This window comes from Gallinula chloropus (assembly GCF_964237585.1).
Source record: "Gallinula chloropus genome assembly, chromosome: 4".
Taxonomy (NCBI): Eukaryota; Metazoa; Chordata; class Aves; order Gruiformes; family Rallidae; genus Gallinula; species Gallinula chloropus.
The window spans coordinates 64716558-64732107 of record NC_140088.1 but is presented as its reverse complement, the minus strand read 5'-3'; the positions used below and the strand labels follow the sequence as shown (position 1 = coordinate 64732107).

At 44.7% G+C, this 15550-nt stretch overlaps 1 protein-coding gene across 3 annotated transcripts in view; it reads right to left on the bottom strand.

The window, feature by feature from the left end:
• RUFY3 (RUN and FYVE domain containing 3) overlaps nucleotides 1-7627 on the bottom strand; it is a gene marked incomplete at both ends in the record, with an annotated part of 42116 nt that extends 34489 nt beyond the window's left edge. For all 3 annotated transcript variants that reach the window (XM_084263620.1, XM_084263621.1, XM_084263622.1), the window contains one exon: nucleotides 7450-7627. In XM_084263620.1, the coding sequence (XP_084119746.1) occupies nucleotides 7450-7627 (178 nt within the window). The remainder of the gene's footprint in view (nucleotides 1-7449) is intronic.
• Nucleotides 7628-15550: the final 7923 nt, after the last annotated feature.

The following is a 15550-nucleotide window of genomic DNA, read 5'->3' as shown; positions in this document are numbered from 1 at the left end:
CACTCAGAACAAAGCAAGGAGTCCACACATCCCTTCTGCAGTTTCCAAGCACAATATGAGAATCAAGTTCCTCCAGAGACAAGCTAAATAGGTCAGGATCTTTTGGGGATTTTTAACAAACATGTAAAGGAGAAGCTGATAACTCAGTAAAATAAACAAACCCAACAACCCCCCAAAAAACCCCTACAAACCAACCCAGCACCAGTTTTGGGAAGTGAAAACCGAGCCTGATATAGAAAGTCCAAGGCAGTGGTGACCTGTCAGTTACACTGCTCTGCCTGCTATGAAAGGCTTGGCACAAATCTCCTCCTTCCTTAGATAAAACATCAACTCTGGTGAAGAAATACAAACAAAACCACAGCCAGACCAGGGTCCCCACGGTCCATTTACTGATCAGGACAGGGGTTATTTTTTAAGCTTGCAGATATCAGCAGTGCAGGTAAACAGTAAATGCATCAACAGCTGATCGCCAATACCAGAATGTCAACTGGACTGTGTTCAGACTCCTTTGCTCCTGCCTGGCTGAACTGCCACCACTGAAAAAAGTTCTGAGGAAAGAAGAAAAACAACCAACAGATGGAAAATAAGAACTACAGAAGTGCTGACAAGTTACTTAGGACTGAACAATAAATGCAGGAGTTGAGAAGATGCTCAAGCAAATCAAACCAAACCAAGAAGCACACAGAAGCAAGAATAACTGTCTCCAACGCCCCTTTTTTATTCAACACTGTTCTTTAATCGAATCCCTAATAGGCAAAGCATGCCAGGAACTCATTCTTTTACTTCCAGAAAGACAAGACAAGACAAGACCACACCACTGTGCCCCAGTCAGAGCACCAGGAGTTAGGGAAGCACTCCTGACGTTCTCTCCAAGGCATCTCCAAGGTTAAGTGGAATCCTACAGCACCCAGCTCTACATCCCCAGCTGAGAGCTCCCCTGTCCTTATGCCTCATTATGCCCACAGAACACTGTCCGCATTCTACTAACAGAAGAAACGCTGATGCTTTAGAAGGTTAATTTTAAGATTGTTTCTCTGATTTTAACTTCCAGTCTGCTGCACCAACAGCTTGCTGTTCTTTTCTGGGCCAAAGGACCTCACAACAAAAGGGAAAGTTGGAAGAGTTTATCGAAAAATATTGAATATACATGATAATTGCATCCACATAATTTTTTTTTCCATTGAGGCTATTACACTCTCCTTCACTGCATGGGCAAACATTTATTTATCACAAAACAGAAGCCTACAGTCACATTATTATACTTAAACTGTATTCTCTCACATATGTTGCCTTAGGAATGACAAATATTACATTTAATAAGAAATAAAGTGCTTAAGAAAGAAAATTAAGTAGATGCTGTTACTATCATTGGAGATATGTAAGGAATTTTTTCAGATTAGACTTGTAAATCAGGTGGATCGAGAAGCATTGACAAAGAAAAGGGGCCAGCAAAGAGAGATCCAGCATCACCTTTCAATCCAAACATCCGTGAAGTGACCAGACAGCCCACAGCCTAGACCGCTGGGAACAATCTCGTCAGGATTTACAAAGCAGGAGAAAAACATCTTTAAACCCCATCACACAGGAATCCCACCTCTAAATGTAACTCTAGAGAGAGCAAGCCACGCCTAAAGAAATAACAATCAGTCCATCCCTTCTGCCCTGCAGGCTCTCCCCAGGTCAGCTGTTTCCCAACCAGGAAGGTGGGAGTAAGGGATACTAGAGACACTTCATACACCTGTTCTCCCCTGCAAGCACCGCTGCACTGACATGGGGCCTGCCCACGAGTCCCGGCTACGCCTCCTGAGCACAGGAACAAACTGGAGAACACAGAGCTCAGCTTTGGCACTGCTGCTGCCTGGGGAAGCCTCTGCTCTCCTACAGCCGTTCTTCACTGACACTACTGACCTCGCTGCTATCCGCTTCCTGCTGATAACTGGTTGTATCCACTGCCTCTGACCACACCACGCGCAGCGACTCTATCCCACACCTACCTTCCTTGTCCACCCAGTCAGCACATCCTTATTCAGCGCCCAACTGCCCAGAACTGCCTTACCTCACCGACTGCACCAACAGCTTGTGCTTCCACTCTGAACTGGGACAACTGGACACATCATTTTTAGTGTAAAACTCCTACAATATGTGCTTTGATGGTCAGGTTTTTTTAAAGGCTGCTGTTGTCATCACCCTTGTATTAACACCTGCTGCTCCTTGGGTGACAGCCTGACATGACCATTTTTCCTAGAACATGGACAATTTGACATAAATTAAGTCTTGCACTGCACCAGAAGACATAGCAGTCACACACCTGCAACAGACTGGGAGGAGATGAAAAGAAGGGGGTAAAAAGGTACAGAGGATGTAGACGGGATGAGTAAATAGGAACTGTACATCACATGAGGATGGTGTAAGCCCACCCTAGGTTTTATTCCTGTCTCCTCATGATGACCATCAGGCATCTGTGTATGTTGCAGCTGCATGGAGTTCCATGGTATGTTCTCCACAGGCAGGCTCTTCCAGAGAGAAGTAAGGAGGAGCTGCTACGGGAAATTTCTCATTTTATTCTAGCACCAAACACCCCAACAAAACAGAACTCCCCTATTTCCCTCCCACTCCACCCCCACACTTTCATTTCCCATCTTGGTTGGCATCTAAGACATTTCTCTGTAGCACTTTTGATTCATTATCCCCAAGGGAAATGAACCTGCCCCGCATTTCCCACATCTGATTTCATTTAGATTGAAACAAGTTTAAAAAAGCAAAGAAAACTCTCAATTGTGATTTCTTAATTAACAGCACTGAAAATATTTACAAGTTTAAAATCTGAGTAGCTCTGATGCAAGTTTCACCCTCAGCTTACAGGCCACTCGCCCTCTTTCTTCCCAAATTGCTTCATTCTGTACCGATTCTCCAGAGGAGCTTTTTAAAATTCAATCTGCCCTTTAGTACAGGGTCAAGATTCCACCTGTTCTGGGTCATCCCCCTTTTTCGGTGGCTTGCAATGGAATTCGGTGTAGATACAGCAAACGGGACATCTCCTCCATCCCTGGGGAGATGACCATTTTTATTAGGTTAGTTTTCAGTCCGTGCTGTCTGGATCACATGACATGCTATGCCAAAGGTTTAGGACCATTAACGCACTGTAATTCATTTATCTTGCTGATAAATGTTGACTCCACGTTTGTTCTATTAAACCTGGTCTCTAGCTCCTTCAAACTTTTGACACGTTTAGGGGTTTCTGATGCCATACATACTTAAGAGGTACTTTCCTAACAAGAAAGCAATTCCATGGGGTTTCTGTCAAGACATGAAAGGTCCCTGCTACTCCCCATATAGCATTTTCAGCAGCAGATTTGTGCTGGAACGGGGAAGGCAGAGTCCATGGAGCAGTTTCGCCTCTCTGTAAGGGTTATGAGGGTTTCTTCCTAGGCACGCTTTGGTCTTGGCAGACCGCACAGCTCTACTCCAGCAGCGTAGTTCCTCTGCTAGGGCAGCCCAGTTTGGATGACGAGCCCTCATGCCACATGGTTCCCTTTCAACCCAACAGCTCTTAAATTCCTCCACCAAAAGTAAGGAGATTCTTGCTCCCTCCGCGTAAATTTAACTTACAAGTCCGCTGCCAATTTGCAAAACAAAAAGACAACTATTAAGGTCCTGATGTTTCCTTAAACCATTTTCAAGTGTGCAAAGAAACACAGAAAAATACTTGAACAGAAAATGGAGAAAAAAAGGTAGAATCTGAAGGATGATTCAGTAATCAGTGCAAGAAATAACGGGCCAGAAGTATTTGAGGGTTGAAATGCGCTTTTGCTTTTACTAAACAGTTGTTTGTACAAGTTCTACTCAAGCCATTTCACACAAGCACACATCTGAAAGTAAAACTTTTAAATTCCTGGTCAAAAAAGAATTAAAATTAAAAAAAAAAAAAGAAAAAAAAAGTCTGACCTCAACTATACTACAGAGAAGAGAATTTAATCTTTCCATGCTATAAGCATACCACTCCAATTGACCAACTTGAGTACAAGTAGAACAGGATTTGAAAAAATTGTAATTCTTGACAGTTGCAAGCAAGTTCAGATCATCCAGTTACCACGTGTTATTCCTTCTGCTCTCAATTACAAGCTGATCCCATGAGGATTAATATTTCCACTGCTCTAGCCTGAAGCTCCTTAAAGACAAGTGATTATTCAAAGTAAAACCGTGTAAGGCCATTTTGCACAGCACAGCTTCTCCCCAAAGTTGCAATCGATGTCCCATCCTGTACAGACATGCACTCAGGAACATGCAGCAGAAACACAACCAAGATGCTTTTCATACCTCAGCCCCTAAAGATGCTTCAAAGGTCATTACAGCTATTGTAAATGAGAGCTTAATGGCCACTAGTGCCACGTTTCATTCCATGGTGCCTGTGTAGCACAGTAAAGTTCTGATTACTTAATTAAGAACCACTGTTCAATAAAGAATTCTGTTGCCAAGACAAGCAAATAGGCCATATACAGCAAAATCGGCTTACTAATTGCTCCAAATGGTTTGAAAGTTTGCTGCCTTTATTGCATGCTCTATTGAATACACACAGTTGCAAGAAACGCAGTAACTATACTAATAAATTTACACTTTCATGACTTGCAACTCTTGAACTGACTTAAATATAAGTTTTTTTCTCAGAGTTACACTCAGAAACAAACTCCAAACGTGTGGCAGGAATGGAATTCCTCCAGTTTTCCTGTTTCATCTCATGTCAGAATCTGCTTCTGAAAGTGCACTGCCTTTGGCTTAAGAAGTAGCAGGATTGGGTTTGGGTTTAACAGGGAATATCAGCATGGCAGGAGGATGCACACGGTTTTTAAATGTCACTAAGACAGTGATGGCTACTATGGCCTTACTTATGAGCTGCCTCCCTGTCCTTCTAGCTCCTATTACAAAATTAACAAACTAGTTCCATCGGAAAGAAAGAAAACAGAAGTGTGCTGCAGCTTCCTGCTCATCCTCAGCAGGACGGGTGCACAGTGAGGAGAAAGGCAGCATGGCTGCTTGTGGGCTGGGGGCATAGCAGAACCCAGAGTCAAGAGAGGCCAGAGGCAACAAAACTCTGCAGAAGCAGGAGGAGCTGAGGAGCAGCAACCGGAGGCTTCAAACCCATAGTTCAACAATCTGCTGGATTTGCTACTGCAATAGATTATTTTTAATATGTTTTGATTTGTAAGGTAAAAAAACACAGATCTCTTGTTATGCCTTTGGCAGATCTCCAGTGGGTTTGGTTTTTTTCCCTTCTTCACAACCTCTACCCTTCTGCATCAGTTTTATCAAGAGGTTACAAGTCACACCAGCCTTGGCTCCTAGATCTCCTGCTTTTCCCCCGGATGAGCACTTGGTGCCTGCAAGCCCTGTCACCCTGTCCCCGTGAGCCATCCATACACCGAGGACAGAGCAGCAGCACTGATGCAGTAGTATCAGTTCAAACACGAGGGATAAAGCTGTGTCAGCTTTTCTATTATGCACACTTCCTTCCTGACCTTCTATCTCTGCTAAAAACACAGCTTGGGTTCAAACCTCCCGCCCCGAGACAACCAGTCTTTCTGTCTCCCAGCAAGCAACCCTAACTTATGAATGTATAAACATCTCCATAAAGGTAGTTACAATTATGACACAGTTCTCTTCATTAATTTCTGACATACAAATTAAGCAATATAACAATGAAATTAGATAATACTGTTTTCTAACCCTTTTTGGTACTTGCAAGCGAGTAACTGTAATTATAAACAATTCTTTTTCTAGTTTGGGGGAATGATTAGTGTAGTATTAGTGTTTGAATTATTTACATAGGCAGGCAAGAGCACAATCTGTGCACTGTAAGGACACGTTCAGCATATTTGAGGAAGGGAACCCAGCACAGCTCTGTTACAGACGTTGGATTCAGCCAAGCCTACCTTCCCTGTGAGTCTGCTCAGAGCACAAAAACCAACAGAAAGGAAAGAGACACACATGCAGAAATGAGGATCTAAAGAACTGACTTGCAGCGTGACCAAAAGGTTTTCCAGGCTATACTACCAGAAGAGCCCTAGACTGCCTTGAGGGTCATTAACCAGCTACAACACAAGTCCAAAGAGTAGTTACTACTTACGAATGAAAGAGTGAATACATAAAAACAATCCACCCACACTAGAACATACTGTTAAAAAATCCCTAAGCGCTCAAGTCCAAAACCATAGGAGTAAGACTGAGCAAGTTCTTCCTGTGACACATAGAAGGAAGCAGAAACTGGATGACAGCTCAATTTCTGCACCCTTGGATCACCCTGTGCTCACTACTCTGGTTCTGCTGTCCTGAGCCTGCAGTATGCCACCGAAACCCCGGGACATGCTTCAGAGGGAGCGTTTTTCTCTGCTTTGGAAACCTCTGTCTGTGTCCCACAGCGTGACTAAGTCTTTGGCAAGCAAATCCAAACCCAAAGGCTGCCACCACTGAAAGCAGCTGTTAAATGCAAATTCAATTATCACCTGGGAATTAATTTTAAAGCTCAAATCCTCACCACAACTCAAGTTGCCTCATCCAGCAAGACAGCAATATAGTAAGGTACTGCTGACTTGACAAGCCAGTACCAAACGGGTCAGGCAAGACTACTTGGTGTAGTCGCACTTCAGTAGTTACTAGAAAAGGGTAAGGTGTACCCAGTGAGGGGCACTTGGACCCTGGCCATGTCAGTGGCCATGGCAGCACCAGCTACTGTGCAAAATTCATCCCATCTCCTTTTTCCCCCTTTGTTTTTTTTTATTGGTAGAGCAATGCATGAACGTCCTCTCCTGGGTTTTTTGCCCTCACAAAGCTTTCAATCCTCATCTGGCACAACCTGGCATTAAACTGTTGCCACAATCCACCCAGTTCACAAATCCTTTGTCGAAGAAAGAAAGGTGTGTTACACCTCCATTTTTCAGGCTTCCAGGCCATTATAAGCAGCAGCATGCTCAACAGAAGTGAGCTGGAAGACTTGTGATGGAATTATCTCCTGACAATAGGCATAACTGCGTAATTACTTGGGGTTTTCCAAAAGCTACCCACTGGCCCTACACAGAAACATGTCTGTGTTTTGCCAGAATGCTCCATTTCTAAAAGCTGCTGGCTGCCCAGTAGAGCTGTAAGCCCTGTTTTGAGAGTAAAATCACAAACCAATGTACCACTGAAAACACAGTGGTTATCTTCCTGAGACTCACAAACACCATTTCTCCAGGTGCTAGTGAAATAACAGCAATTAAGCACAAATCTGTCAAAGGGGGAGATTCAAGAGACCCGATATATTCTAAGGGCAACCTGAAGCACCAATCTGGCTTTCTAACATGTCAAACAGTGTCCAGGTTCTCCCGGCAGGACAGGAGCATCTCATCCCAGAGACACCCCCTCCCAACCCGTGCAGCGGTTGTACCAATGCGACGGCTGTGGGGAACTGGACCGTACCTTCATGGGTAGGCTCTGGGTCAGGCGTCAGCGAGATGTCGTCCAGCTCGCGCAAGCAGAGCCATTCTCCATCCATCGACACTCGGAATTTGCAAAGATAGATGGTCTCCATGGCAGCCTGAGTGATCTTGTCTGTGGTGGGGGTTGGCATGTCGCTTTGAGGCGTCAGAGCAGACATGATGACTCAGCTGGTACAGCAACAACACGGGTTGGGGAAAAAAAACAAGAACTAAAAAGAAAAGCTTTCTGAAGAAGAAAATAAGAAATACCTTGCTATTAAAGGACAGATATGCTCAGGATCACACAGACTGCTCTGGCCTTTTCATATATAAAGCAAGGTAAAAATGCTGCTTCCTCACGCTCGTTTCTTCCTCCCTCCTTTCCAACTGTCGCCGTTGTCTTCAGCTACGTGAGAGGCTATTGATCCTAAGCGACCACCGAAAAACTGGCTTCCACATCAAAGACAGGAGGCAAAGAAACAAAAAGATAAAAAGAAAAAGATAAAAAAAAGAAGAAGAAAAAAAAAAAAGCAGAATGAGGAAAAAGAATGGCTTCCTCTGGTGATTACCCGAGCAAAAACAAAGGAAGACTGTAGAGAGAGATACCCAGGTTTGCTGAAAATCAAACTGCTGGTCCCTTTCTTCCCAGACCAGCCAGGAGAGCGAGTGCCGACAGGATTGGTTGTGCGCAGTAAGCAGGGTGGTGACCAAAATGGCTGACTAATGAACTGAACTGAAAATTCAGGCTCATGTGATCAGCTGCTCCCAGCGTCGGGCAAGCAATTCCCAGGATGCTTCCTAGATGCTGCCGGTGCAGGGATGGCAATTAGGCTCCCATCACCCACAGCACCTTCGCATCAGGCCGTGCCTGGTGATTTGTGAGTGCAACTCACCACGCAGATTTCTTATGCGTCGCCCCCATACCACAAAGGAGCCCAGACCAGCAGCTCCAGCAACACAAAGGCACGTTTGTATTCCTTTCACGTGCCTGGATGTCACTACAGGAATTAACTAAGCACCTTCCTTTTCACAAGAGGTATGCAAGTTGCAGTTTACGTTTTATTTGCTGTGCAGCCTTCCCAAAGGTACCTCTAAGCTAAGATTGCCAAAACACACACAGACACAAAAATACGCTAGGATGGATTCATCTTCTCAGGGAAGCAATAAGGAAAAAAAAGATCCGTCTCTACACACTTCAGTGATCGAGGATTAAGCTCTTTTCAGCGTGCCCGCTGAAAGACACAGACAATGAGGGAGAACACCACAAACATACACAGCTACCTGACTCGGTCTCACACTAATCTGAACAGTGGTACTACTCAGGCAAGGCTGATGAAGCAGCATCACTTCTCAGCAGGCAGAGAAACAGGCTTTCAATTTCTCACAAAAAAAAAGATGACAGTGCTGTGCTTCCCTGTCCCTCCCCTGGGGGCCGAACCTCCTCCATGACTCCTCATGCAGGGAGCAAGAGGTCCCAGGTCTACAGGTACCCTTCTTACTCCCAAGGGCATGGGACACGGTATCACCACCCATTTCAACTAGAATATGAGGAGACAATAAATTAGCTTCTCTTGCTTTACTCCTGCGTGGCTTGAGTATATTTGTGGAAAGCAGACATGTGGTGTCCATCTGAGATGGATGCCTGGTACCCCTGTGCGAATGTGGAGAAAACATGCACAGAGACGAACATGAGTGATTAATGCTTGAGAATAATTAAGGTCCCTGTACTTTTCCTTCCTAAAGGAGTACTCAAAAGGATGGGTATCTGTTTTAGGGACGTGCAAGAAAAAAAACTAATGGCTAGATACAGAATTTGGCATGACAATGACTGCAGCTTGCTGCTTTTTTGGGGGGGGTGAGGGAAGCACCTGGTAGGTTAGATCAAAATGGAAAAAAGGGTTTAAGAGTGGCTATTTCTAACAGGCAAGAGGAAGCAGTGACTTTCAGTGAAAACCTCCTGCTCAGTGCATAACATTTTGACTCAGCAACTCTTTCCCCCCACTAGACTAATCCAAACAAAGAGCCATGCAGCCTATTAGTACAGTGCCGCAAAGGCAAGTTATTTCAAACACGACAACAGTTACCATTGTTCCTTCTCCCTAAGAAAGAACAGGGTTTAAGCCGTGCTGACAGCATTTTAACTCAGGATATTTATACATCCTTCCATCAATGACAACCTCCACCACTCTTAAAGCAGCAAAAGTCAACAGACACCAATAGCTACAGGACAACAGCTGTTCTCGTGGCTCTTGCTAACCTTTCATGAGGGTCTAAATACACATTACAAAATCCAAATAAACCCTTTAGACTCAAAGTACCACAAGCTATTATCCAATGTATCTAATAATCAGTCAGTTTCATTTTTATTTGCCTTTGAAACAGTTAGAAGTGCAAACAGCGTTAGGTGCAACCCCCTGCAGCTCCCGTTTCACAACACACGCCTGCAACCCAATTCAGCGCTGGCAAGTGACCCACGTACCAGGACCACAGCGGAGGTGTGTTCAAAAATTAAGGAACTGCTCAACGGGTTTTCTTTTACACCACTTGCTGCTTCTTAACATGCGGAAATAAAAGGAGCCAGTCTGCCCCTTCCAGCTCAGCTGTACTTCCCGGCTCCTTTACACAACACTCCCGTCGAAAGTACTCCAGGAGGATATTTCAAGTATTGGAAAAATAGTTACAGCTTTGATTAATTTCAGTTTATTAGTACATTCTGCACAAAACAAAGCTTCAGGCACAGTATACCACTCAACAGATTCTGAACAACTGCCACATTAAAAAAAAACCCCAAGTTACTTCACCTCAGTATAGCCGTACCCCTTCCTCCTCCAAGAAACAAAACCAATACGAAGCATGCACATGCTTACAAGCTCCAAGGAGTTGTATTTTACTTGTTTCAAAACAACAGTGACAAGTTCATAACTTATTTTTGAAGCTATTTTTTTTTCTTGCAGGGTTTTGATACGAGAATTTGAAGACCTAAGATCTCTCCAAAGCACATGGAGGAGATGGTCATCTCCAGGTTCCAGCATACAGCTGAATTTACACCTACCATATAAAGACAGAGAACCTACCTTCCCAACACAGCTTTCAGTATAAGCCAAAGCAAGCACTAAAGCCATCACAAAAGCAGGTAACGCCCGTACACCAGCTAGAGTACTATAGGAAAATAAAAACCCTACTCAGAAAACAAAAAACCCCAACCACAACCAAAAAACCCCAAACAAGAACCATCCCATCAGGTAATGTCTTGCGAGCCTTTTACCACCACCCAGAAAAACCAAGACAAACCTTCCCCCACCCCCATCCTACACCTCAAAGTTGGAAAGCAACACAGCATCTCATAAAGAGACAAAAGAAAGGTATCAAATACTTTTATTTTCATAAAGCCTTTGATAAAATTACCATGCAACTTCAGGCCAAGTGAGAAAGCTCCATCAGGGTTCAACGAGTGATCGATGGACAGAAGAAAACCAAGCGTAGATATAAGTGAAAAGGTGCTTATTAGCAAAGAACCCCTTTCTGAAACAAGTCTGACAACCTTGACAGACTTACAGAACCCTCATATTAGCCACTCTTTGGCAAACGTGGAAAGAGGCTTTGGCTAGCTTACAAATCAAGGCAGTCCTTGGCAAAAATATTTTCAAGAAGATAATTAGAAGTTGACTGCGTTGGAAGCTTAAGACTGGCCATCTGAAAGCAAAGAACTCCACTGGCCACTTGTATCTGAAAGCTCAGCTGCACTGACAAGTATTCTTAGTTTCCAAAGCCAATTGAATTGAATAGTCTAAGAGATAAAACCCAAAGAAATTCCCAAACAACCTTCAGGGACACAGGGGGCACCTTTGGGTGGAGTTTTACTTCCAGTGCCAGCAAGCAGAGCTTCAATCACGAGGTGAAAACTTTCCCCGATGACTCTGCAGAGATCGAAAACAGCCCTACATTGAGCTGGCAGAGCTGGCAGATGAGATCATTGCTTCAGGTGACTGTGCTGCTTCTGGTTATTGAAAGTCACAGGAGACCACGAAACCATACAAAAGGCACTGCTGCAGTACAACTGGGCACCACTGCCCAAGGGAACAGCTCTGATGCACTGCCACGCTCTACAATAGCTGCTCAGAGTGCCTGAGACTGCAAGGCCAGAGGTAACTCCATGCAAACAGGATAAAATTTGTGAAGAAACACAAGCCTTTACAGCACAGTCTAAGGCAAGCATGAATCACGAGCAGGTTCTTGCAAGTTTTTCTGAAGCCCGTAACCTGTTTGTGGCAGGTTCTGTTTGTATCAGATTAGGCAGCCTGACAGTCTGGTCCAGCCAGGCAGCTCCCAATGCTTCTAAGTGAAGTGATTCTCATCGCCCTATTTTCTGCCCATGCTCTTGCCCAACACATGAAAACTTCTCCCTAGCAAGCCTACACTCATGAATTTTGCCCTCATGCCCTCTCTTTCTTTCACTTTGGCTTCAACTCCGCATCAATGTGCCATCTGACTACCCGTTACTCCTCTCCATAGCTGTACCAGGTGTGGTGGCAAGAAAAACACCATGAGGGTTATGCCTGCTTCTAGAGCCAACAGAGCTGCTACTGCACAAAGCACACGGTCACGTGTCCAGCAGCCTCACATCTACACTCCAAAGTTTGTTTCTAACTCTTGTGCCAGCACAGACACACACATCACTGCAAGTAACAGTGGCACTTTGAACCCTGCACACTAAAAACCTAAGTCAGCAAAACAAAGTTTAATAAACCAAAACACGGTGACATGATTTCTTAATTCCTGGAATAAGTGACAAACTGGTTTTTACCTACCTACTGTGAAATATAGGCGTATTACATAAAGAATTCACCCAACTCCCACAATTGACAGTAAAAGTGAAAAAGAGGATGGAAAGAGTCTATGGGAAGTACCATGACATCTGGTAGGCTTTCTGTAGGAGCAAGGAATGGTTTAGGGGGTTTTGTTTGGTTTGGAGGGCTTTTTTGGGGTCGCGGTGTTCTTTTATAAAGACAGCATAATCAAGTTGCTTTGATTGTATTTAAAAAGTATTCTAACATTTTCCTGCAGCTCAGCATGTTTAAGTAAATCTTCTTGTCTCGGTCTGGATCCACCTGTATCAAAAAAAAATCAGGCGCTGATAGCATGAAAAGCTTTCCAATTCTCTTTCCCTTAGCAGCTCTCACCTTCACCTGATGCTTGGAATCATGTTACCTCTCTTACCCTGTAAATAGGAAAGCATGGATAAGATGGAGAAGGATAAGATGGAGAAAGATTAGTTGAAGGGGGAAAAAAGTATGCCTGAAAGAAAGTATGAAGAGAAAATGAAGCTGTCACAGAGACACATTCCTTGATTTTGTTCTTTGTTACCACATTTTCTTCATTCACGTTTGTCGCCTGGCTGCAGGTTCCCCAGCGCTACAGGTAGGTAACAGAAGCACCACACCTCCACCAGGGTGCAAATAACCCTCAGGTCGGCTTCTACAGCCAGAAGCAAGAGTCGTATGCAGAATCCCATCAGGCTGTCGCTCCCCAAGAAAATCCTAACACGGAGGTACAAAGGCTGTGATCAGTTCAGAACCAGGGAATGTCCTTTTCCAGATTTTCAAATGTGACCCCACTGTATAGTAACCCTTCAGTCCTGTGGCAAGACCAAGAGAGAATAGTTTAATGAATGTGTCATAGCAGCATGGGAGATGAGGGCAGAGAAGATGACTTCAAATATACTTCAAAAATATTCTGAAACACTGACTTTCCAGTGTATTGGTCAGTAGAACACGTAAGTGTCAATACAGAGCAAGTATTTTCGTTACTACCCATGGAAATGACAGCCTTCAGGCTCATGAACCCTCAGGAAACACCTTTCTTAAACCTCTGCTTTCAGTTTGCAACTACGTAGGGAGGGATTAACACTCACAGAGTGTATAAGCTTTATTTTTTTCTCTGTAATACACTCACAAGGTGCAAAAATAGCCTTCTTCACACTCCTCAGTTGATCTTAACTCTAAAAATAACTCCAGCACTGAGGAATCAAGGGAAGCAGACATGAACAATCACTTTGGGTACTACTACAGGACAAGGAGAAGCCGATCAAGATTAGTCAATGCTGAACCATCATATGTTATGGCAGTCTGAACTCATGAGACTTGAGAAGAGCCTGTGAAAACAGCCCGGATGGATCTCCACAGGAACAGCAGCTCAAACACAGCTACCTTTATTACTCACACCACAATTAATAGCTCAGCACCTCAATGCTGCCTTTTAGAGAAGATGCAAGAAGTGATGACACGTGCAAGGCCCCATACTCTACAAGGATTAAATCCTGCAGTTATTAAACACACCACATCTTTGCTGCACCAGGGCGAAGTTTTACCTGTCACTTAAATGGCAACTGAAAGCAGCCTGCAAACAAGCAAAACTCCGCAGCAGAATCCACTGATCCCACTGCTTTATGGTGGAGGAAAAAAAAGTCACTTTTCAGGCATGAAAATTGGGGAGGAAAACCAAACAAACCAGGATAAGGAATTTGATTTACAGAGTTTGCCCGAGGAGAAAGAGTCCAAGACACCATGCAAATGGATTCTGATTCCCATTCCGTTCAGGCACAGCTATCCCTGCATCAGGCACTCAGTTACCAAGCAGGCTTTGACACACATTATTGCACAGGCAGTTATTATCTCTGAGACAGAAAAGAACAAGGGAACTTTAATATACATTTTATAAGGCTTTTTCACATAGTTTACATGAACAACCACTGCAGAGCAAGGCTAACATGAGGGATAAAGCATTGCTCAACTGGTGACTTTTTACAGTAACTCCTTGTGAACAAGTGAGCTCACCTCAATGCCTCCGTTTCACCACATCGGCACAGAAGCCTTCTTAAAATGCACTACAAGAATTAATATTTAACATACTGAACAGTAAAAGTATGATGGCTCAGGTTAAATATTTTTCTTGAAGGCTTCTTTTCTGTGATGGACAGCTCAGTCCCTTGCACAGCGTTACAGGACTACAGTGGGTAAGTATTTCCTGATTAAGAACACAAGGTAAAAGTTAAGGGTTTGACAGGAAGCTATCAGTTCAACAGACAACTCACTGGGGAGGGAGTTCTGGACTCTGGACAAAAGTCTGCAAAGACCACCCTTCGTACAGCTCAAAACAAAGTCAGGTCAGTTCATCTCCTCTTGTCATTATACAAATTCACTTCTTACTTCACTGAGTAGGGCTCTGCTGAGTAATAGCTTAAGTAAGGTAGATCAGCTTCAAACGAGGGGGAACAAAAAAACAATGAGAGCGAGGATACCCACTCCAAAATAACCAGCTGAAGTGTGAATGAACGTTCACTTATGGTGTAGGCAGGAGGAGACAAAGCAAACACAAGAAGCTTGGCAGCCCAACACCCTGGCCCAAGCCCACAGGATGAAGTTACCGGCAGTTTTCAAGATGGACTGAGAAGAGAAGATCCCTTCTACAGGCACCCATACACAGAGTGTTAAGGCACACACAGCAGTTACTTCACAGCACTCAGCTGACCCAAACACACCACAAGAACGCAATGAAGAACCCCACGGGGCAGAACACTATTTCCCACCCAACACACCCCACACAAGCGCACGCACAGCGGCGCGCGTCAGCCCGCAAGCAGTGCCCTTACGTTTGCTCTCTACACCAGCCCTACGAGCAAGCCCGAGCGGCGCTTCCTACCCCGAACTACATCCACAGCCAACGACAGCTTGTTCCATTGCAAAGGGTGGCACAAACTCCTGGCGGAGAAAAGGGCCCGGAAAAGAGAGGACTCTGTAGCGCTGGCTTTGCTGAGCTCGCGGGGCACCGCTGCTCCCAAACGGACACACAAGCCACCCTTCTCCGGCCAGCTCACGCCCATCCCTGGTGCCAGGGGAGCGGCCAGGCCACCACGACAGCCCCTCTCCACTAAAGCCCTGTGGGGCCAGGGGGAGTTTTTGGGAAGGGCACCCCGTTTCCAGGTGCCCCGGGCGTACCGTGGCGGATGCTGCTAATTCATGCCTCCCTAGAGCCACTCATCCCCAGGCTGCCTGTCAGAGCCTACGGGGCACCGCTCCACGCGCCTTCAGGCGGGAGCCCGGACC